This window comes from Magallana gigas, chromosome 3 (assembly GCF_963853765.1).
Source record: "Magallana gigas chromosome 3, xbMagGiga1.1, whole genome shotgun sequence".
NCBI lineage: Eukaryota > Metazoa > Mollusca > Bivalvia > Ostreida > Ostreidae > Magallana > Magallana gigas.
Window position 1 is genome coordinate 296,189 of NC_088855.1, and position 21,865 is coordinate 318,053.

The 21,865-nt window shown below is 34.2% G+C and overlaps 2 protein-coding genes across 3 annotated transcripts; one reads left to right on the forward strand and one right to left on the reverse strand.

Annotated features, from left to right (window-relative positions):
- Positions 1–1,770: 1,770 nt before the first annotated feature.
- Positions 1,771–11,890, forward strand: LOC105325721 (G-protein coupled receptor 143). Of its 2 annotated transcripts, none has more exons than XM_011425403.4 (9): positions 1,771–2,119; positions 2,265–2,782; positions 6,328–6,425; positions 6,798–6,886; positions 7,388–7,480; positions 7,627–7,739; positions 8,016–8,124; positions 8,374–8,479; positions 9,044–11,890. In XM_011425403.4, the coding sequence occupies exons 2-9, from the start codon at positions 2,515–2,517 to the stop codon at positions 9,266–9,268; spliced, it is 1,101 nt and encodes a 366-aa protein (XP_011423705.3). In that variant the 5' UTR covers positions 1,771–2,119; positions 2,265–2,514; the 3' UTR covers positions 9,269–11,890. The 2 variants fall into 2 exon arrangements, with proteins under 2 accessions (XP_011423705.3, XP_011423706.3); XM_011425404.4 differs by having other exon boundaries at positions 1,771–2,022.
- Positions 11,891–13,638: 1,748 nt separating this feature from the next.
- On the reverse strand, positions 13,639–21,755 carry LOC105325723 (E3 ubiquitin-protein ligase DTX4). The gene is made up of 8 exons (XM_011425405.4): positions 21,503–21,755; positions 18,410–19,583; positions 18,010–18,059; positions 17,324–17,512; positions 17,053–17,120; positions 15,809–15,955; positions 15,273–15,524; positions 13,639–14,426 (listed from the first exon to the last, which is right to left on the reverse strand). Exons 1-8 carry the CDS (start codon positions 21,708–21,710, stop codon positions 14,202–14,204), a joined length of 2,313 nt encoding a protein of 770 aa, XP_011423707.3. The 5' UTR covers positions 21,711–21,755; the 3' UTR covers positions 13,639–14,201.
- Positions 21,756–21,865: the final 110 nt, after the last annotated feature.

Consider the following 21,865-nt stretch of genomic DNA (forward strand, 5'->3'; position numbering starts at 1 on the left):
TCGTCTATATAGTTTATAGTCAATAAACTTAGTTTATCGCCTGAGAAACTATAGTTAACGAATAAGGGTTAGTTGACCCCCACTTTTTGTCGGGATTTTTTGGATGAGTCTGCCCCATCCCCTGTTTCAAAAACAATGCTACACTAGTGCCTGTAATTCAATGAAAAGGTGGCTACTTGTAGCTTCTCACAATAGTAACAACTACTACTATGCATGTAACGCTACCATGATATATTTTCCAGCTCTATTTTATTAAATGTAAAATACATAACCCTAATCCTAATCTATATATCTCATATATGTAAACCATAATAAACGCAATCATCCGTATGTTTCAGAAGTGCAAAACTACAATCATCGCTGAAAACAACCACATGCAATTGTAAAACATGGTTTATTTGATAAATGTAGCGTCGATCGAAATCACGATTGTGAAACTATGATTAACAACTCTTAACTATAGTTAACGAATGTAAACTATGATTAACAACTCTTAAAGGGACTTGGACACAATTTGACTGAAAATTTTCAAATTTTATTTTTCCATTTTCAATGTTTATACTGATAAATATAGAAGTTTTTAAAGCTATGTCAAAATTTGAAAGTCAAATATCAATTTATTAGCAAGATACAGAGTTCATAATTCTTTGTTTTGTAAACAAAGCTCGAATATTGTTATTTTTACACGTGTTGTATTGGTGTAAGTTTGAATCAAATGTATCTTTCTTTTGTTGATACTAGTATTTATGAAGATAATGAGTTGTTTAAGTTGTTTTTTACATGTCATTTTGTCTAAGAAATGGTAATTCTTTACATTACATATTCTGTAAACAACTATAAGACTCGAGCTTTGTTTACATAACAACCAATTCTTACCTTTGTATCTTGCTTGTAACTTGGCTTTAACATCCAATATTTTGGTAATTCATTTAAAATGCACCAGTTAACCATTTTATACATAAAAAATAAAAATAAAATTTTTGATCTCAAATCGTGTCCAAGTCCCTTTAACTATAGTTAACGAATGTAAATTATATTTTACAGATGTGAATCTGTATATATATCTGCAAAATTTATTGTTTACGTTATATTCAGACAGATAAACTTAGATTATCTTTAGTAAACTATAGATTACACCCGTTAAATATATATAGTTTTACAGATAAAAACTATAGTTATTTTTAATGAATCTAATTTATCAAGTATCAACTGTGAAACTGTTTAGTTTTTGTTTGTTTGTGAATCTATAATCAGCAAATCGCATACAGATAAACTTAGGTGATCAATTTTAAACTATAGTGACAACCGACCGTCAAATATGGCTCTAGATGAAAACCATAGTAACTAAACTAATCGTTAATTAATTATTATATATTTTACGGTTCATATAATTATATAAACTATATATTTTACAGCCGATAATCGTATTGGTTATTAACTGTGACTGAAACGTTTCTATAAAGTTGATTTTTGTGAATTTGGCGTGTCATATTTGTATCGGTTGGTTCCATTCCCATTTTCACGTTTAATATTAGAGCTGGAAAATATCATGGTAGCGTTAATTGTTACTATTTGAATCAGAATAGCTACCTTTTCATTGAAATTGTAGGTATGTAGCAACGTTTTTGAAAAGGGGAATGGAAGCAGACTCATCCAAAGAAAACCTTGACAAAAGGTGGCGGTCAACTCTACGTTAATTCACTTTTGGGATCCGATACGCTTTTTAAAAAAAACCCTGATGATTTATTTTTTATAGTTCGGGATCGAAATACAAGTATTGTTTGTATTTTAGTTCCTGTATGTAATAATGTAGTGTTATATACTAACTAAAACTAAGTGTGAAACAGCGATTTTTTCAGTTTGAAAGTTATTTGCTTGCCAGAATTAAGGAAGGTCAGAATATGAGGATTCCCTAACGTAGCAAGTTATTAAGTAGTGGAGTTTTGGAGACTGACCAAGCGAATCGATCGTCACATGACGGGCACCTGCTGAACTGCCTTGAGTCGAGTGTCCCTGATCAAGGTAAAGAATCCGGCAGTCTCGAGACAGCGAATTTCGTACATGACATGTATTGCAAAAGACGCACTAATTGAAGTGAATTAAAGAAGGATATTTAACGGTAAGGTAGAGGCGGTCTTAATTCAGGTTCTATTATTAATAATATGATTGTAACCATTGCACATTGCTTGGATCAGCTGTTGATGAAGAAATGTTCTAAATTTGTTGATGACATTACATCAAATTTTTGTTTCATTCTTTTTCAGGAAAACGTTGGTTCAAAGACTTCCTTCTGGTCATTGAAATACTGACGAGGGTACTATACATTGAGGCATTACTTAATTTATAAGTCATCCTTAATCAGATCTACTAGCATGCATGGTCATGTGGTGTCGTGTTATTCCTAGTCAGAAGATTTCATGACAACATCAATCCAATGGAAACTGGAACCATGTAATCACAAAATACTGAAATTCTCCTGGTCCATTTCAAGCTATCGCAATACAACCAAAAGCCATGGCATCACCAGGATTTTTATCTAAGTGCTGCATAGCAGCCAATGTTTCAAATTCAACAGAACTAGAGGGAAGAAAAATTGGTGAAGTTATAAACATTTTGTCCATTGTGTTTTGTTCCATCAGTCTGTCAAGTGTGCTATTTCTTGTCTGGCCTCGGAAGGAGGGAAACTCGGAGGTGTTCCAGAGTAAAAACCGAATCTTAGTTGGACCGAATCTCAACAGCATCATCAAGAGTCTGGTGGCAGTGAATGTGCTGGCAGTGATAGGTAACAAAACTACGTGTAGCATTGACATAGGATCTCTTATGATTTGTGGTGGTATATGATTTTTATATATGTATAAATCGATCCCAAGCCTAGGCTAGGGAATGAAAACAGACTACCTGTGAGATAAAATCATATACATGGTATATAATAACCACTTCAAATCAAAAGAGATTATTTTTATCACATGTTTCACTCCCATTTCAATAATTATACTGGTATGTGTAAATCCTGATTTGCTAGGCTTTTTCAATTTTTTTTTTCGGACGTCAACATCACAATCTGACAATATTGTGGAATCATTAAAATTCGTGGTGGTTCAATTTTCGTGGTTTTCGTGGGTAGCCCTCCCCCACGAATTTATGTCCTCCACGAAAACAAGTTTTGAAAGAGTAAATTTTCATACTAAAACTGAAAACCAACACATCCACGAAATTATGTCCCACGAATAAGCAAAAAACCAACAATCCACGAAAATTGGCCCGCATGATTTTAAATGATTCCACAGTATATCTTTCTTATAAACATGAGTAAAATGTGGGGTTTTTTTTAAAGAGAGAGAGAGGAAGAGTATCATTAATATGAAAAATTATAAGTACCGGTTAGTTGTAGGTTCTGTCTATCTCACTGGGTATAGCAAACTTATCCATGTTGTCCCTTTTCACCATTCTTTAGACTTATAAAAGCAAAATGCTAAAAATTTAGCAAGCTAGAATATTTTTAAAAGGAAGGTTCTGATGCAAAATATAATCTAATATCATTTCAATAGTGGGTGTAAAAATCCGTTATGATGTCATATTGCAATTATTATAAGTGACTACAATTTATTACAATAGTGATATATATCCATAGCATATTGGGGCACACAAATGATTTGTAATTTATTAGTTTTATTAATGTAACAATTCTGTGTTTTATTGTTGAAAAAATAAATGACCGAAGACTGTAATTACCCTAAACAATGCTTTGTTTAAGGGTTGATGAATACAATGACTAGGGCATGTATTGCAATGCTGCATTTAAAAGTTGTTGATTAATGTTGAATACAACAACAGAAGACTGTTGTGTAACAATGCTTCATTTTAGGGTTGTTGGATACAATGACTGCAGACTAATGAATAACAATGTTGTGCTTCAGGGTTGTTGAACACAATGACTGAAAAATGTTGTGTAACAATGTTGTGTCTAATGGTTGTTGAATACAATGACTGAATACTTTTATGTAACAATGCTGTGTTATGGTTCGTGAAGACAGTGACATGGACCTGTAATGTAACAATGTTATCTTATAGAGTTGATCATTACAATGACTGAAGACTGTTATGTAACAATCCTGTGTTATGGTTAAAGAACGCTGTGTTTTAGTGTTGATGATTACACTGACTGGAGACTGTTGTGTAATACTAACTATCCTGTGTTAATGTAAATGAAAACAATGACTAAGGCATGTAATGTAACATTGTTGTGTGCTTAATGAATACAATGACTTGAGACTGTAATGTAACAATGTTGTGTTTTAGTGTTGTTGATTACAGTGACTGGTGATTGTATTGAAACTATAACTTGTTTTAGGGTTGATTATTACATTAATAGGAGAGTGAAATGTAAAAATATCTTGTTTGAGTGTTGGTGATTACATTGACTGCATACTAATGTAACAATGTTGTGTTTTAGGATTGTTGATTAATACAATTACTGTAATGTAACAATGTTGTGTTTTTGGTTGTTGATTAGAGTGACTGGTGACTGAAATGTAACAATGTTGGGTTTTAGGTTGTTGATTACAGTGGCTAGTGACTGTAATGTAACAATGTTATGTTTCGGGTTGTTCATTACAGTAACTTGTATATGAAATGTAACAATGTTGTGTTTTGTGTTTGTGATTACACTGACTGGTGACTGAAATGTAACAATGTTGTGTTTTTGGTTGTTGATTACAGTGACTGATGACTGTAATGTAACAATGTTGTGTTTTGGGTTGTTGATTACAGTGACTGCTGACTGTAATGTAATAATGTTGTGTTTTGGTTTGTTGATTACAGTGACTGGTGACTGAATGTAACAATGTCGTGTTTTGGTTTGTTGATTACAGTGACTGATGACTGAAATGTAACAATGTTGTGTTTTTGGTTGTTGATTACAGTGACTGGTGACTGAATGTAACAATGTTGTGTTTTGGTTTGTTGATTACAGTGACTGCTGACTGTAATGTAACAATGTTGTGTTTTGTGTTTGTGATTACACTGACTGGTGACTGAAATGTAACAATGTTGTGTTTTGGTTTGTTGATTACAGTGACTGCTGACTGAAGTTATAATGTTGTGTTTTGGTTTGTTGATTACAGTGACTGCTGACTGAAGTTATAATGTTGTGTTTTGGTTTGTTGATTACAGTGACTGCTGACTGAAGTTACAATGTTGTGTTTTGGTTTGTTGATTACAGTGACTGATGACTGTAATGTAACAATGTTGTGTTTTGTGTTTGTGATTACACTGACTGGTGACTGAAATGTAACAATGTTGTGTTTTTGGTTGTTGATTACAGTGACTGGTGACTGAAGTTATAATGTTGTGTGTTGGTTTGTTGATTACAGTGACTGGTGACTGAATGTAACAATGTTGTGTTTTTGGTTGTTGATTACAGTGACTGGTGACTGAATGTAACAATGTTGTGTTTTGGTTGTTGATTACAGTGACTGATGACTGTAATGTAACAATGTTGTGTTTTGGGTTGTTGATTACAGTGACTGCTGACTGTAATGTAACAATGTTGTGTTTTGGGTTGTTGATTACAGTGACTGGTGACTGAAATGTAACAATGTTGTGTTTTTGGTTGTTGATTACAGTGACTGGTGACTGAATGTAACAATGTTGTGTTTTGGTTTGTTGATTACAGTGACTGGTGACTGAATGTAACAATGTTGTGTTTTGGGTTGCTGATTTCAGTGACTGCTGACTGTAATGTAACAATGTTGTGTTTTGGGTTGTTGATTACAGTGACTGGTGACTGAAATGTAACAATGTTGTGTTTTTGGTTGTTGATTACAGTGACTGGTGACTGAATGTAACAATGTCGTGTTTTGGTTTGTTGATTACAGTGACTGGTGACTGAATGTAACAATGTTGTGTTTTGGGTTGCTGATTTCAGTGACTGCTGACTGTAATGTAACAATGTTGTGTTTTTGGTGGTTGATTACGGTGACTGTAATGTAACAATGTTGTGTTATTGGGTTGTTGGTTACAGTGACTGCTGACTGTAATGTAACAATGCCGTTTTATAGGATTGTTAATGACCATGACTGGGAACTTTAATGTAACCATTTTTTGTTTTAGTGTTGATGGTTTTATTATGACAGTAATAGAACTATTCTATGTTTTATGGATCATGACTTGGAACTAATATTGTACATATTGTAGCAATGTTGTGATTTAGGATTGTTGATTACAATGATTAGAAACTTTAACACATGTATAATGTAACAACGTCTTGTTTTAGGGATGATTGTAAACAATGACTGGATATTGTATTGTAAGTTTGTTGTGTTTTAGGGTTGCTGGTAAGATCTGCTGTTTGGTTAGATCATGCCTTTCCTGACACAAAAAAGAAATGTATGGATGCCAACCATTACTTCTGTCTCGTTAGCAATGTAAGTCATAATTAGCTGTATCTATTGCATCACATGCAACTCAATTACCTGCACCTCATTCATTTTAGCCAATTTGATCCACTCAAAGCCCTTGTTTCATCAGCCATAGTTTGTCTTAATCTGTCATTGCACTTGTTTCATGATGATTTATTTATTCCGGAAATTCAATGAATCCATGTTAGAGCAAATATAAGACCAACCTAATTATAACTCTTACGTAATTGACAATCTGAGTTATTCAAATTTTATCAAATGGTCGTTTGCAATCGTATTTCTTCAAGATGATTATTATAATATAGCATCAGATGCACCTACTTTTATCATCACAAGAATTAGAATTACATATGACTGATAAATTGAACTTTTTTGTAGATGTGGATCTTGTTTTTTTTCACCTGCAATCATTTTTGGCATCTGGTTTATGCAATAGAAGCTTACATGGTATCCAATAACAAAGAGCTGTAAGTGGTATACTATATAGTGGTAACCAATTAGGTTTTGCAAAATGCTTACAACTTCAAATTCACACTTACGGTGAAGCTAGTTTCATTCTCCCAATTTTAAAAAAAAATGTTTTATTAACTTACTGGATATAGCAAAGTTATTTTATCATGTTTATTGCAAATCATAATTGCTCGTCATTGAGGCTTAAAATTTTCTTGGATTGTACATGCATTTTGAAAATTTTAAAGAAATTACTTACTGGAAATAACAAAGTTCTTTTATAGCAAATCAAAATTGCTCGTCCTAGATGCTTTGCGCACTGTAACTGTGTTTTTCTTAAATTGTACATGCATTTTAAAATTTTAAAGAAGAATAACCTTTTAAGTTTTTGACTTTATTGGATTTGATCACTCAACCAATCTTTGTTTACATCCTCTTGAAAGCCAAGGGTTGATCCCTATAATCATATATATTATATATATATATTCTTGGATAACTGTGTGCCTGTACTGTTGTAGGAACACCGGCCTTAAGGTCTTTGTTGGTTGGTTCATCCCTATCTTTCTGACAGCGTCTGCCGCTGTAGTGGTCTACTATCAGGGCTTCAACTTGTAAGTCTTCTTTTGTGGTGAGAGCTGATGATCAAATTCACCTTGGTTAAGAAAATTATAGAATCATTTAAATCAGAAAATTCTTGTATTTGCATGCGTTTACATCATCATATTTTTAATCATTTACCTGTATTTGGATATTTCAGATGTTTTTCTCTGACTACTCCCAAGTCCTATATTGTGTACATTCTGTTCCTGTGTCCTGTTGTCATAGTAATGCTGGCCAACCCAATTATTTTCTATCAAGCTGGAAAGTCAGGTACGCAATCAACTCCTAAAATTTTCATTTTGAAATATTTCCTCTCAGTGAAACTATTAAATTGTTGAGTTTGATTATTCTATTTTTTCTCAAGGCTATTGAAATTGTATTGAATTGAAAGCAATGTGTATTCTGTTGAATTCTGAAATCATTATCCTTGACTGAAAGTGGTTATATTTTGTTGCATTTTGGATGGATCTGATTATTCTTGTTAGAAAGGTGTTGTACTTCTGTAGTATTTTTGTTGTATTCTGTAGTACTTGATTATTTTTGTAGCTAAACGGGCACTGATCTGGCACTATGGTCGTTACACATCGTCGGAGAGGAAGCTTGTGGACGCGATTCACACCAAATTCTATCTGATCCTTGTAATTTATTTTTTGTGGTGAGTAGTACAATGTATATAACAGTACACACATTGAATTAACTATCCTTGCTTTTGTTTGCAAAATAAATGTGACAGTCATGTTGAAAAAAATAATAAGTATAAACTGCCTACTTGAACTTCAAAGTCCTTCAATAAATGCTTAATAAACAGAGAATATAATCATGCTCATCATGATCCAAATTGAACTAGAATTTAGTTATTAAGCACGTGCATCCATAAAGTGCCTGTATGTTTTTGTCCTGACAGTTGGATTCCGAATCTCGTGAACGCTGGCCTTCTGTTGAGATCTAAGTCGGCCGCTTCATCATTTATTCCTGATGACAACAGTATACTGGCCTTTTTTATACTCATGGTAAGGTTCATCCTTCTTTATACTTTTGGTAACTTAAGGTTCATCCTTCTTTATACTTTTGGTAACTTAAGGTTCACCCTTCTTTATACTTTTGGTAACTTAAGGTTCATCCTTCTTTATACTTTTGGTAACTTAAGGTTCACCCTTCTTTATACTTTTGGTAACTTAAGGTTCACCCTTCTTTATACTTTTGGTAACTTAAGGTTCACCCTTCTTTATACTTTTGGTAACTTAAGGTTCACCCTTCTTTATACTTTTGGTAACTTAAGGTTCACCCTTCTTTATACTTTTGGTAACTTAAGGTTCATCCTTCTTTATACTTTTGGTAAGGTTCATCCTTCTTTATACTTACTATAGGAAAATTTACACCTGGCTAATTAGCCAATCAAATCTTGTGTCACAAGCTTCATGGGAAATAAAAATGTTTATCTTTCCACAAAATTCACTAGGCTACTTTAATTCAAAATGTGTTAATTGAATATTTACTGAGGCCTTTGTTTCCATTCTTGTCTGTATACTGTTGATTTTCACACACTGACCGATCCTGATTTTCTGTGTTTCCAGGCAGTGTCCAACCCTCTACAGGCAGTCCTAGCCGCCCTGGTCTTCTGGGGACTCCCGAACACCAATCAACTTCGTCTGAACATTTTCAGCCAATCGGAAGTCGGATATGGTAGTTCCAGTGGAAGCAGCATCATCAACCGTTCCGGCCTGTCGGCTCACTCTGGACTGAGCACAGGCAGCGAGTCGGAACCTCTGATAAGCTACCGACAGAAAACCATGTTTTAGAAAGCATTTCTTTTTGTGTGTAATATCGAATCATTTGTTACCATTATGATAAAACAAATGGTCCATCAGGGAATGTTTCTTAAAACCATGACGGATATGTACAATAGTTTTTTAAAACCATGACGGATATGTACAATAGCAGTTTCTTTTCCATGCCAAGTCAATCCTCTAAAATTCCTGGACTGTTACCACGGAAATAGTTTTCCAAGGAGTCAATATTGCATGACTAATATGTGATGAAAATCGACATTGCTTGATCATTGGGTATAAGTGTAGTGGGTCTCATTGTTGACAACTGTAAGAGAGTTGCTGATAGTCACAAGGACGTTAGTATGACTTGGTGATGCTGCTGGCAACCAAATAAACATTTCAATTGATACATGTATTACAGCTAGCTGTACACTATGGTACAGTGTGATGAAGTTATATGACAGATTCAGTCACCTGTGGACCAGTGATGGTCTTGTCATTCTTTCTCTCAGACATTGATCTGCCTGGACCTCAAGTAGTCCACTGAATCCACAACCCTTAATTTTATACAGCTCCATGTGACATTATGAATACTTAAAATATTTGTACATGTACCTGCATACTGCCAGCTTTGAGTTATTTATTGTATATCTTCATTTTTCTGGCATGTTGTAAATTTTGTAAAAATGAAGTTAATCTTATCTTCTCTGTTTGCTTGAGTCAATTTTTATGAATAAAATACAAAAAAATTGTATTACACAATATCCAACGTAATTTCTGTTTGTTTGGGTTTTTATACCACCGCTTCAAAGGAGTAGGGGGTATACTGTTTTACCCTTGTGTGTCCGTCTGTCCTTCAGTCTGTCCATCTGTAACAAAAATTTCTGTCGCTTTTTTCTCAGAAACTATTTATCGCAGATGCTTGAAATTTTAACATTATTTATTTAGGCATGCCATTTGTCATTCTTGGGATATATTTTGTACCAATTGGACGTCAACTTCCTGTTTAATGACGAGTTTGTTTATTTTTAGCCTATATTTTCAAACAAATTTTCGTCAGAGATTTCTCAGCAACTAGCTATTTATCGCGGATGCTTTAAATTTTTTAAAACACACTATTTGTTTAGGCATGCCATATCGTGGGATATGTTTTTGTAACAATCGGATGCCAACTTCCTGTTAAACATCGACTTTGCTTATTTTGCATATTCACATCAGAGTGGGGGTATCACTAGTGAGCATTGGCTCACAGATATCTTGTTTTTCTTTATTTAAAAGTGAATGTGATTATAGCAAAAATTACCCGTAGATTATGAAAAACTATTTTAAACAAAAATGTATGATTTGTGTGTAGACTGTATCGATCAGTAGTTGACTATTGTAATATGTCAGGAAATCATATTAGCAAAAAAAAAGAACATCATATATACATGTATATGACATTCAAACATACCAAGCTTTATACTGTAAAATAATTCATTTGACACAACTATTATGTCCTTTTATATTTATATAAAACTTATGTATATACCTGTACATTTTAAAAAAAAGAGTCTTATTAAATCATTGGAAATCTAGCTGATTCAATGTCGGACAGTACATGTTTTTTTGACAATCAATTTATTTAATAAATGAAAAAAAAAAAAAATATTATGGTAATACATTAAAAATTTAAAAGATGATCTTAAGGTGGTATGGGACACTTCCATGTTGTGACGTATTGTTCATCGAAATAGACAATAATTAAAAATAAAGTGTAATTATATAAGTAGTTTCTTTCCAAAAATGGTTACTTAACTCCGTAGCGCAGTGGGTTAGAGGGTTTACTACAAACCTGTAAGTTATGAGTTTGAATCCCGCTGGGTTTTACAATTGTTACCTTTTCAAATATATTTAAAGCTATTTTTTGGTTAAATATATTGTAAAATTTGAAAATTCATAACCGGTGAAAGTTTTTCAATTATATAGTACTTTAATCCACATTAATATCGACAGATGTCCCATACCACCTTAATTAAGCTTCCTTGTCACAGTCTTCGATAGAACTGATATTACCAATAATAAATTTTACTATCCTGTGAAACATTATGTGTTAGAATACCATAAGAATCTAAATATGTAAATAAGGTTAGGGAAATCATTTTGTGAAATCCTAAAAGTCATGCAGTCATTCAAACAAAAAATCAGTGAACTTGGAATAGGGTTTATTTTCAAAAACAAATTGTGATTTAGATGACTATAAATATGACACTGGCCTTTAGTTACACACAACTAGGGCACCATGACCACATGGTAATCATAAAGGAATAAAACAGACGTCATGTACAGTATATATGTTTTGTACAAGATACAAAATTTACAAACAAGCTAACATGATGATCATAATATACAATGGGATGTATACACATAAACTATACTCATCTATATAAATCTCTATCTTACAAAATGGTATGTACCTGTATACCATAAACAGTAACTTATCTTTCAATCTATATACATCTCGATTTAATTTAATTTTGAAGACTTTGTATAATTATACAACAATACTACTCTTAATTACACAGCTCAGTCTTAAACTCATACATTCAAACAAGCAGCTAATAACAATAATATGTAGATAGACAAACTACAGATATTGAGACTTTTATTTCTTACTTTACTCAAAAAAGAGATGTGTCCGAGTTGCCGATAATATACACAAGTCTTACAAGAAAGGGTTGAACATTTTTCACAAAAAGCACCTGTAAGTCTAGTATAGAAAAAAAATTCATAAAACTGATTCAGAAGCAAACTTAATAACAATATAAAACAATCATATATCATTTTATGCTATACATTTAGTAAACTATATATGATGGAATTTATCTTATGATCACATATACTGAATGGAAGTTGACAACACCGGACATTGTTCCAAAGACAGAACCCCAGTAGATATAAGTCAGGGATTCCACAAATGTCAGAACAGTTTTTATGTTCTTTGATTGCCAGTGATTTTAAAACCACTTTTGACCAATATACATGAAACTCAAGGAAATCTTACAAAAATGTTTATGTCAGTCATATACAGAGTCGCTGTAAATAAACAATGAACATTCAAGTTACATGAAAAATTTGTATCTAAATTGGTGTAAAATTATTAAACACAAAAAGAACAATATTCTGAAAAAGTTCTTCTTATAACTCAACAATTAATGCATGCATGTAAAAATGTAAATGTATGAATTAATTAAAAATGCTAAGAAATTGAATCATTATAGTAATGGATATACAAATAGATATTCCAGACCAAGATTTTCATTTAGTTCATGGTAATATACGACAGTGTTAATGTGCCCCCCCCCCCCCCCCAAACAATAACAACAACAATCCCAAGGAAGAACAGACACACACAACAACACAAACAAATCACAGCCACGTGTTCACAGCAACAGCTTCATTGTAAATTGATATGCCTTAAGGAGATTCCAATTTTGTGTATAGAGCTTTTTCCATGCGTCAAATCAGCAAGTCTTATGCAGCTAGCCAACAACTGGCTGCTTAATTCAAACACAAAGTCGGCATTTTGGGTCTTAGAACACATGTAGGGTGTTTCCAAAGTGAAGAGTTTCAATATGAACCCTTCTGCTGTATATTCTACCTTACATTGTAATGCAATTATGCCTCAGAAATATAGCAAGAGTAATCAGGAAATAATCAATCAAAAGGTTTACTGCATTTATATATTAAAAACTTCATATTTAACAAAAATGTTTAAAATTTTGCATCATTTTTGTTACAGCTAATATATGGCACATGGACTTATCAATGTAATTTAATTAGTATGACATGGACTTTATCAATGTCACTTAATTAGTATAACATGAACTTTATCAGTGTCACTTAATTAGAATAACATGGACTTATCAATGTCATTTAATTAGTATAACATGGCCTTTATTAAAGTCATTTAAATAGTATAACATGTACTTTATCAATGTCACTTAATTAGAAAAACATTTACTTTATCAGTGTCACTTAATTAGTATAACATTTACTTTATCAGTGTCACTTAATTAGTATAACATGTACTTTATCAATGTCACTTAATTAGTATAACATGTACTTTATCAATGTCAATTAGTATAACATGAACTTTATCAGTGTCACTTTATTAGAATAACATTGATGTTATCAATGTTAACTTTTATTTGTATAACATGACTGAAACAAAAACTATAAACTAAGGCTTGCTGATGACTTTGCAACCATGGTAACTGTTTATTGGGTCTGTTAAATAAAGTTCCATGATAGGAGATAATGGCACCTAGTGTTCGCCCATTATCTGAGGAAACAGTGAGTTTTTCTCAGCTATACACAACAAACATGCAGTAAATGGTAAAACATGTGAACATGTTATCAGATCAGAAACTTATAGAACAGAAATCATGCCTACCTTGCATAAATTAAAAAAACCCAGAAATGTTTTAACAATTTGAAAGTAAAAGTGTAAATAGTGTCCAATTTGCATAATTATTGATTTAACAATGTAAATCAATTGAAATTGTGGTAAATCAATATAGGGGACTGCACATCAAAGATACCATGTTAATATTTTCCTTGTCATCCAAAGAATTTCTATAAATAGTATCAACACCTGTGATGGCTCATTACTTTTTTATCATTTATCATCCACACATATCATATATGATATGTAGGCCTATATTCACCAAGTCATGACAATATATAGTCAATTGCAAATGATATACATGTACAAGCAATTGTGTCACTTTCTTCATTTTATGGCAATAGCTGACACTGGTGATTATTATCAAATATGTAATCTATAAAGAACATTGAAATTTAGTGGATTTCATATTAAGTTGCAAGTAGGAGAATTTTTCCTTTATGTTTATAACACATAGATATAGACCTAACACAAACTGCATGAGTAAGCCAATATGTCTGTCAATGTTTACTGTTTTTACGAGGACAAGTCAGCCTCTGTGACACCTTGCACACTGAGTTCCATCAACACGTTGTCTAGGTACTTGTCGTCAGGGTAACCATGCCCCGAGTCATTCCTTCCTGACTCGGTTTTGTGGTGGATTTCGTTCCATGTCACGGTGTCCGATTCTCCGGTCGTGCTTGACTGACCAATAGTGAACGTCAACCTCCTTCTCCAAGCCACCGTTAACAACTTCAGGACCTAAACAAGGACAACCAAATGTCTGATTTAATACTGACAGGACCTCAACACAGGAAACAAAGTGTCTCATTTATTACTGACAGGACCTAAACATGGGAAACCAACTGTCTGATTTATAACTGACAGGACCTAAACAAGGAAACCAAATGTCTGACTTATTACTGACAGGACCTAAACACGGGAAACAAAATAACTGATTTATTACTGACAGGACCTAAACAAGGACAACTAAATGTCTGATTTATAACTGACAGGACCTAAACACGGGAAACAAATTGTCTGATTTATTACTGACAGGACCTAAACACGGGAAACCAAATGTCTGACTTATTACTGACAGGACCTAAACACAATAACCAAATGTCTAATAGGACCTAAACACGGGAAACTGAATGTTTGACTTATTACTGACAGGACCTAAAAGTGGAAAACCAAATGTCTGATTTATTACTGACAGGACCTAAACTTGGAAAACCAAATGCCTGACTTATTACTGATAGGATCTAAACTTATTACTGTCAAGATGAACAAAAAAGAGGACACAGACTTACACCACTGAAAAATATTACCATGTTAATTGGACATTAAACTAATGACTGAATTTTTCTTTTTTTTTAAAGTCTTCACCCACTTTAAATCAGGGCGAAGGGGACTAAAAAGAGGGATGAACATTTCGCTTTATACAGTATAGCTAAACTTATCTTACTACCTGTATTTGCTACCAATCAACTGGATGTCCCAATACCACACACTATTTACAAAGTTTGACATTGCATCTATGAAATCTGTTATCAAAGCAATAAGGAACAACCTATAAGATGAAAGACTTGCACATTGTACTAGTACCTTTCTGCCTTTATCATTGTCTGGAATGTAACAAACTCGAGGGAACCCTCTGCAGGAGAAGCGTTTGCCAGGGTGGGGATGTTCTGGTCCCTGGATCCCTGGGGAAATGTGATAAATGATGACCTTGGTTTGGTGACCTTCATTGCCTGGGAGGGAGTGGGGGACTGTCAGATACTCCATAACCCCGTCCGGACAGTTTCCATGCTTTTCTCCATAAATCGTCTTACAAGTAGGGCATTGGACGGACCCATTCTATAAAAACAAACAACAATTCTGAATCAATAACTGCACTTGTACCGGTATTCATAAACTATACAGTTTTGCTTTATGCATTTTTCAAAGATATTTGCCAAACTTACATTTAACTTACTTGTACATTAAATAAATAAAAAACGTCATTTAAATAAATTTGAAAATTCTCCAAATTCAGATACAATGCAGAACATGGTGAAAATTCAAGAAAGAAGGTCACAATATATTACAATAGATATATACCAGTTATCTCTCTTTTGTTACTGCTCTTTTCCCAGACTTACTTTTGTGGTGCTTTCATACATGGCCAAAATACACAGCTTATGGAACATATGGCTACATCTGTTGAGCTTGAAGACAACTTTCTCGTCCTTTTTACCCTCTCCATACCCGGAGGCATGGGTGAGCTTCTCACAACATATACAGCAGTCCTGAAGAGAAAGAAATGGTGCAAGATTCATTTGCCATCTAAAAGGTACTCTGATCTAGTTATATACTAAATTATGGTTGACTTAACCCAACTCCATCTAAAAGGTACTGATCTGGTTATATACTAAATTATGGTTGACTTGACCCCACTCCATCTAAAAAGTACTCTGATCTAGTTATATACTAAATTATGGTTGACTTAACCCAACTCCATCTAAAAGGTACTGATCTGGTTATATACTAAATTATGGTTGACTTAACCCCACTCCATATAAAAGGTACTGATCTGGTTATATACTAAATTATGGTTGACTTAACCCCACTCCATCTAAACGGTACTCTGATCTAGTTATATACTAAATTATGGTTGACTTAACCCCACTCCATCTAAAAGGTACTCTGATCTAGTTATATACTAAATTATGGTTGACTTAACCCCACTCCATCTAAAAGGTACTGATCTGGTTATATACTAAATTATGGTTGACTTAACCCCACTCCATCTAAACGGTACTCTGATCTAGTTATATACTAAATTATGGTTGACTTAACCCCACTCCATCTAAAAGGTACTGATCTGGTTATATACTAAATTATGGTTGACTTGACCCCACTCCATCTAAAAGGTACTCTGATCTAGTTATATACTAAATTATGGTTGACTTAACCCCACTCCATCTAAAAGGTACTGATCTGGTTATATACTAAATTATGGTTGACTTAACCCCACTCCATCTAAAAGGTACTCTGATCTAGTTATATACTAAATTATGGTTGAATTAACCCCACTCCATCTAAAAGGTACTGTGATCTGGTTATATACTAAATTATGGTTGACTTGACCCCACTCCATCTAAAAGGTACTCTGATCTGGTTAAATACAAAATTATGGTTGACTTGACCCTACATCCACAATGGCCAGATGAATCCAACAGACGCAAAAGTCAGTGAATCCAACAGACGCAAAAGTCAGTGAATCCAACAGACGCAAAGGCCAGATTTTCTGCAAATTTTTAATTAAAGCTCAATTCGTAACTCTGAGTTTCTGTAATAGGATTCTATATTCCAATCCTATATTCCTTAATAATGCAGTGTGTACCTCATCATCTGGAGGGTTGTCCAGGATTGACACATAGTTCTCAAATACTTCACAGCCAGCCCAGGTACCTGAAAAATAGACCATCACTAGATCATTTAGGCAGTCAGATCTCTACATGCAGTCATATCTCAAAACTGTTATCACAAACTGAGGCACATATTCTCTTGCTTCCTAAGTCATCCATCCAATTTTTTTCAGACTGGGAGCTACAGACATCCAGCTAACTTTTAATATGATTAAATGATTATAAAACATTAGTGATTGTTTTTACCAGAGGAGTGAGTGTTCATTTTGGATACATTATTAGGAATCTTATCCTCAGAAGGTAGGTAGAAACCAGTGGCCCCTCCTCCTCCTCCTCCTGTAGCACCATTTGATGTAGAGAGCTGGGTACCAGCTAAAGAATGGGCACCAGACCCCACAGGGTTCACAGCACCAGACCCCACAGGGTTCACAGCACCTTAAAACATAGAAATAAGAAATTCCACAATATACCGGTAATTGACTGGTAACATTTTGGCTGATCAATATCCTAATTTAAAGCAACTACTAGCATATGCTTTTATGTGCAGTTGACATCTTGGCACTTTATTTATTAGCATTATGTTTTTTAACTTTTAATAATTTAGCTCATAATTAAAGTATTTTTTTAATTTGGAATGTTAAGAAACATTACAATTAGTAAAAGCAAATAAGTCTCCATATATGTAATAATTATTGTAACTCAACGGAAAAAAAACCCCAACCCAAAACAATGTTGCTTTTAATAATAGTTCTCTGCATTCTTAAATAATATTGTACTGGAATTGATATATTATATCTAATATCTGCTGTATACCTCAGTATGGAGTAATAAATGTAACCAGTGGTGGTAAGAAAAAGACTTATTGGTTATGAGGACAATTGGTGGCTTCTGTGTGTCCTCTTTACCTGAGATTACAGCACCTGGTGACTCACCTGAAACACCTGACCTGACTACAGGGCCACTCATTTGGTGGTTGTTGAAACTGGAAAAAAAACAACATGGAATCAAACATTCATCTGCTGCCTACAAACTGATCTATGGTGGCTGTACTAATCAATAAAATGACAGACAGATTGGTGACTGGTGTCACAGCAAGCCAGAAAAAATCAACTTGATTTTCATTTAATTTTCAGTCACTTTTAATATCACTTTCAGAAGTTACTTGGTAATAATGCTTTTCTACAGGTCTGTGACAGACATGCTAAACTATCATGACTACTGGCACACTTCCAGCAAGGTGCTGATTTGTATAGATCTAAGCTGTATCATTTAACTACAATACCTTTCATACCATAATTACCGGTATACTTAGTGCACCTGAAGTAAACTCACTTGTGATAAGTAAAGTTGCCATAACTGCCCCCGACCAGCCCACTTCTGACTGAAGGATGGATGGGCCGAGTGGAACTGTGTCCTATATTTCCAGGAAAATAATTGGCAGCTCTGTGGAACATGTTAGCATGTGGAATGAATCCCACTGTCGAGATTCCAGAGGCTGGCGGTGGGTTACTCGGGGACTGCGAATGTGCTTGATGAAATAACTGGGCATTCTGACTGGCTGCTTGATGAGACACAGGTGGAGTCCCCGCGTTGATGTGGACTGAGGTAGGCAGGGAAGAACTCAAAGCCATTTGAGTGTATAATCTCTTTCTAGTCAGGACCCCCGAGATGTGAGTTGGTGCATGAGATGTTGCATTTAAGTTGTGAGATGGTGCATTCAAATTTTGGGGTGTATTTGAATTCTGAGAAGCTGTATTTGAGTTGTGAGATGTTGCATGAAAGTTGTGAGACATTGCATTTAAGTTGTGAGCTGTTGCATTCGGATTATAAACTGCTGCATTTAAGCTGTGAGATGTTATGTTAAGGTTGTGAGATGTTGTATTTGAACTGTGAGATGTTATGTTAAGGTTGTGAGATGTTGTATTTGAACTGTGAGACGATGTGGTCAAGTTGTAAAATGATGAATTAGAGTTTTGGGATTGTACATGAGAGTTGTTTGGCATTGCACTTTTAGAGTTCTGAAGCATTACAGCAGAGTTTTGAAATGTCCCACTGGATAAAGAATTAGATGACATCTGTCCTCTTCCTGACAGTCTCTGTTTCTTTACACAACTCCCTCCATTCACAGCACCATTGTTTGCAGACTGTGTGTTAGACTGAGCAGTAGTTGACCCAGAGCCTGTGGAGCTATTGTCAGACGGAATACACTTCATATATGGCATGGCCAAGAGCTCACGACGTATCATTCGTAAGCGCCCTGTCTCAATTCTTTTCTGAGTCATTTTACTTAAATCCATGATGTAAGGTAATTTGACAGCAGTTTTGGAGAGGTTCAGCTCAGTGTTCTGAGTAGAAGGGTTTGAAAAGTGATCCTCCAGAAGGCAGGCGACCTCCATATCAAACGTGTTCCACTGGCCACGAACATCCCCCTCCCACTGCCAAATAATTCCCTTTCCTGGGGGGCTGGAATCTGCCAACAACTGACGTCGCACAGGCCTAGCTGTCCCTGTCAACATATATATATCAATAAAAATAACAGTATAAAGCAATTTAGATTTAAAGATATAAAGATTTTTTCAATAAAATACACTTACAAGACTATATTCAGTGACACAGCTAAAAGATATATTGCATGAATGCTAGAGAACTTGTATCCTGGAGAACACACACCAATGCTGTAGGGTTCTCTTAGAGAACTCATTCCATGGAGAGAGATCTCCAACTAAACCCTAGAGAACCAACACCCAAATTTATATATTGCTTTGTATAATATTTAAAGAACAATACATCGTGAAATCTGTATCCCATTCCATATCAACCTGAAGGCCTTAGGCCAAAGGGCTGATATTGGTCAAGCATTTATTTGAATGTAATACATATTTTGACATTTATTGTAGTTTATATTATTAATTTGATTAGATATCATAAATTGTTTTTATCTTCATGTAAGAAACTTATCCTCAATATCCTGGTTTATCTTGGTTTTCCTACCTCAAAATTGTTTATGTTCAAATGCATTTTGACATAATTTTCATAAAATGTACATGTCATTACATCAGTTTCGACTTCAGGTATGCACCAAAAAAATTTAAAGAGAAAGAGATCAGAAGCACTCTGGATAAAAAGTACAAAGTTGTTTAAATTTGAAAACTTAAGGTGTAATGAAGGGTGATGATACAGGGGATGTGATTGAGGCTTGTGCCTTTGTTTGTATCAGGGGTGCAAAAATTCATATCAAATATATATAACAGATATACTGTAGATTCCTAATTAAATGCGAGGAATTATTTTCTGCGTAAAATTGCGAGATGCAACCCCCACAGATTTTAAAGTCTCGCTTTCATTTTTCAAACAGTTTCAAACTATAGGAAATCATAACAAAATATTGGTGATCGCAATTATATATTCTTGCGATTTGATACAAAACAGCAGAATCGTGGAATTAAGTACTTGCGTAAAATAAGGAATTTATAGTAACCAGAATGAACTTGGGTGAATAGCAATATTAATTTTGGCTTAATGTTTCCCGTTATACACTATTATCAGAAAATGCACAATTTAGTTACCTAGCTTTCACTACTTTCAGCAAGTTTTAATAAAGCCACAAATTTATTACATATTCCACCTGGTGGAGCTTCGGTGGTGCAATAACATTGACCCGTCACTTTCAATCTATTGCATTACTGAAAGAGGCTAACAGCTGCATAAAGACAACAAAATAATATTCTAACAATTATAGCAATATTGTAGCCCAGAAACATATAAGGCACTGGCAAGCAACACAAGCTCATTTGATTAATACATCTGATATATGAAAAAAGCAAAAACTTGCACTTCCGCACACCAGCATCAATTTCAAGAAGATGATGAGAGAAAATGGACACAAATTCAATAAAAGATACCAGCGGTTTAAATTGATTGAGGGAGAATTATCACCATGTAAGGATAGGATATAAATTAGATAAATCCTAAAAAGGATGTTTAAGCTGCAATACTGAAGCGGCGGGACATCTAAATACTCAGATTAACCTTTGGTCAACCAAAGTTTGGGTAGGATTTACAGACATGAATTATTATATAAAGAACTGTCCTGAAATTCGATGAAGCTGTCAGTCCAAATATCAAGCCAAGCTGAATCTTTACCAAGATAAGAGTTCTCTTAACGAAGACTGTTCCTCTATGAACTAGGTACAGATTCTCAAGGTTCTCAAGAGTACAAGTTATCTTGGAGAAATGGTACCTAGTATACCTGGAAACGGAGTTCTCTATGAGGACCCTTCATTTATAACCCTAATACATGGGTACGACGAAAAAACTCTATGATATGGAGTAAATGACAAAAATCAACAAAGGTCCTCCACTTGCACGCAACTCTGTTCCCTTTATCAATTTAAAGAGTTGAAGAGATCAGATAATAAATCATACCTGTTCCAAACCGAATCTGGCACATGGTTAAAAAATCTATGGAATATATTCCCATGTTTGGAGCCACTTTCCCCAAATTCACTTGAACTGATGGGTTTTTCCTGTGACTAGATTCGATGAAATTTGCTATGTGAGATTCATAAGGTCGCCATCGACCATATTCATTCATCCATTCCCAAACCACGACAGATTTCGAGGAGGCTGTCATTTTATTTTCCCTCCTTCTTAATGTACAAGACCGATGATTTCCGAGAGATCTTAGAGAGTTCCGAAAAATTATTTACATCGCGTTTTATCGAGATCTGATATTTTTTGGTAAAATTGTAAAATACCATTTTCATCAATAACGTATTAAATCTTTCT

Coding starts and splice junctions, on each gene's coding strand:
- LOC105325721 (XM_011425403.4), top strand. CDS start 2,515: ATGGCATCACCAGGATTTTTATCTAAGTGCTGCATAGCAGCCAATGTT. Junction 7,740..8,015: donor CTATCAAGCTGGAAAGTCAG/GTACGCAATCAA, acceptor TTATTTTTGTAG/CTAAACGGGCACTGATCTGG. Junction 8,480..9,043: donor TGGCCTTTTTTATACTCATG/GTAAGGTTCATC, acceptor CTGTGTTTCCAG/GCAGTGTCCAACCCTCTACA.
- LOC105325723 (XM_011425405.4), bottom strand. CDS start 21,710: ATGACAGCCTCCTCGAAATCTGTCGTGGTTTGGGAATGGATGAATGAA. Junction 17,513..18,009: donor AGTCAGGTCAGGTGTTTCAG/GTGAGTCACCAG, acceptor CTATGTTTTAAG/GTGCTGTGAACCCTGTGGGG. Junction 14,427..15,272: donor ACAATGATAAAGGCAGAAAG/GTACTAGTACAA, acceptor GTCCTTGTTTAG/GTCCTGAAGTTGTTAACGGT.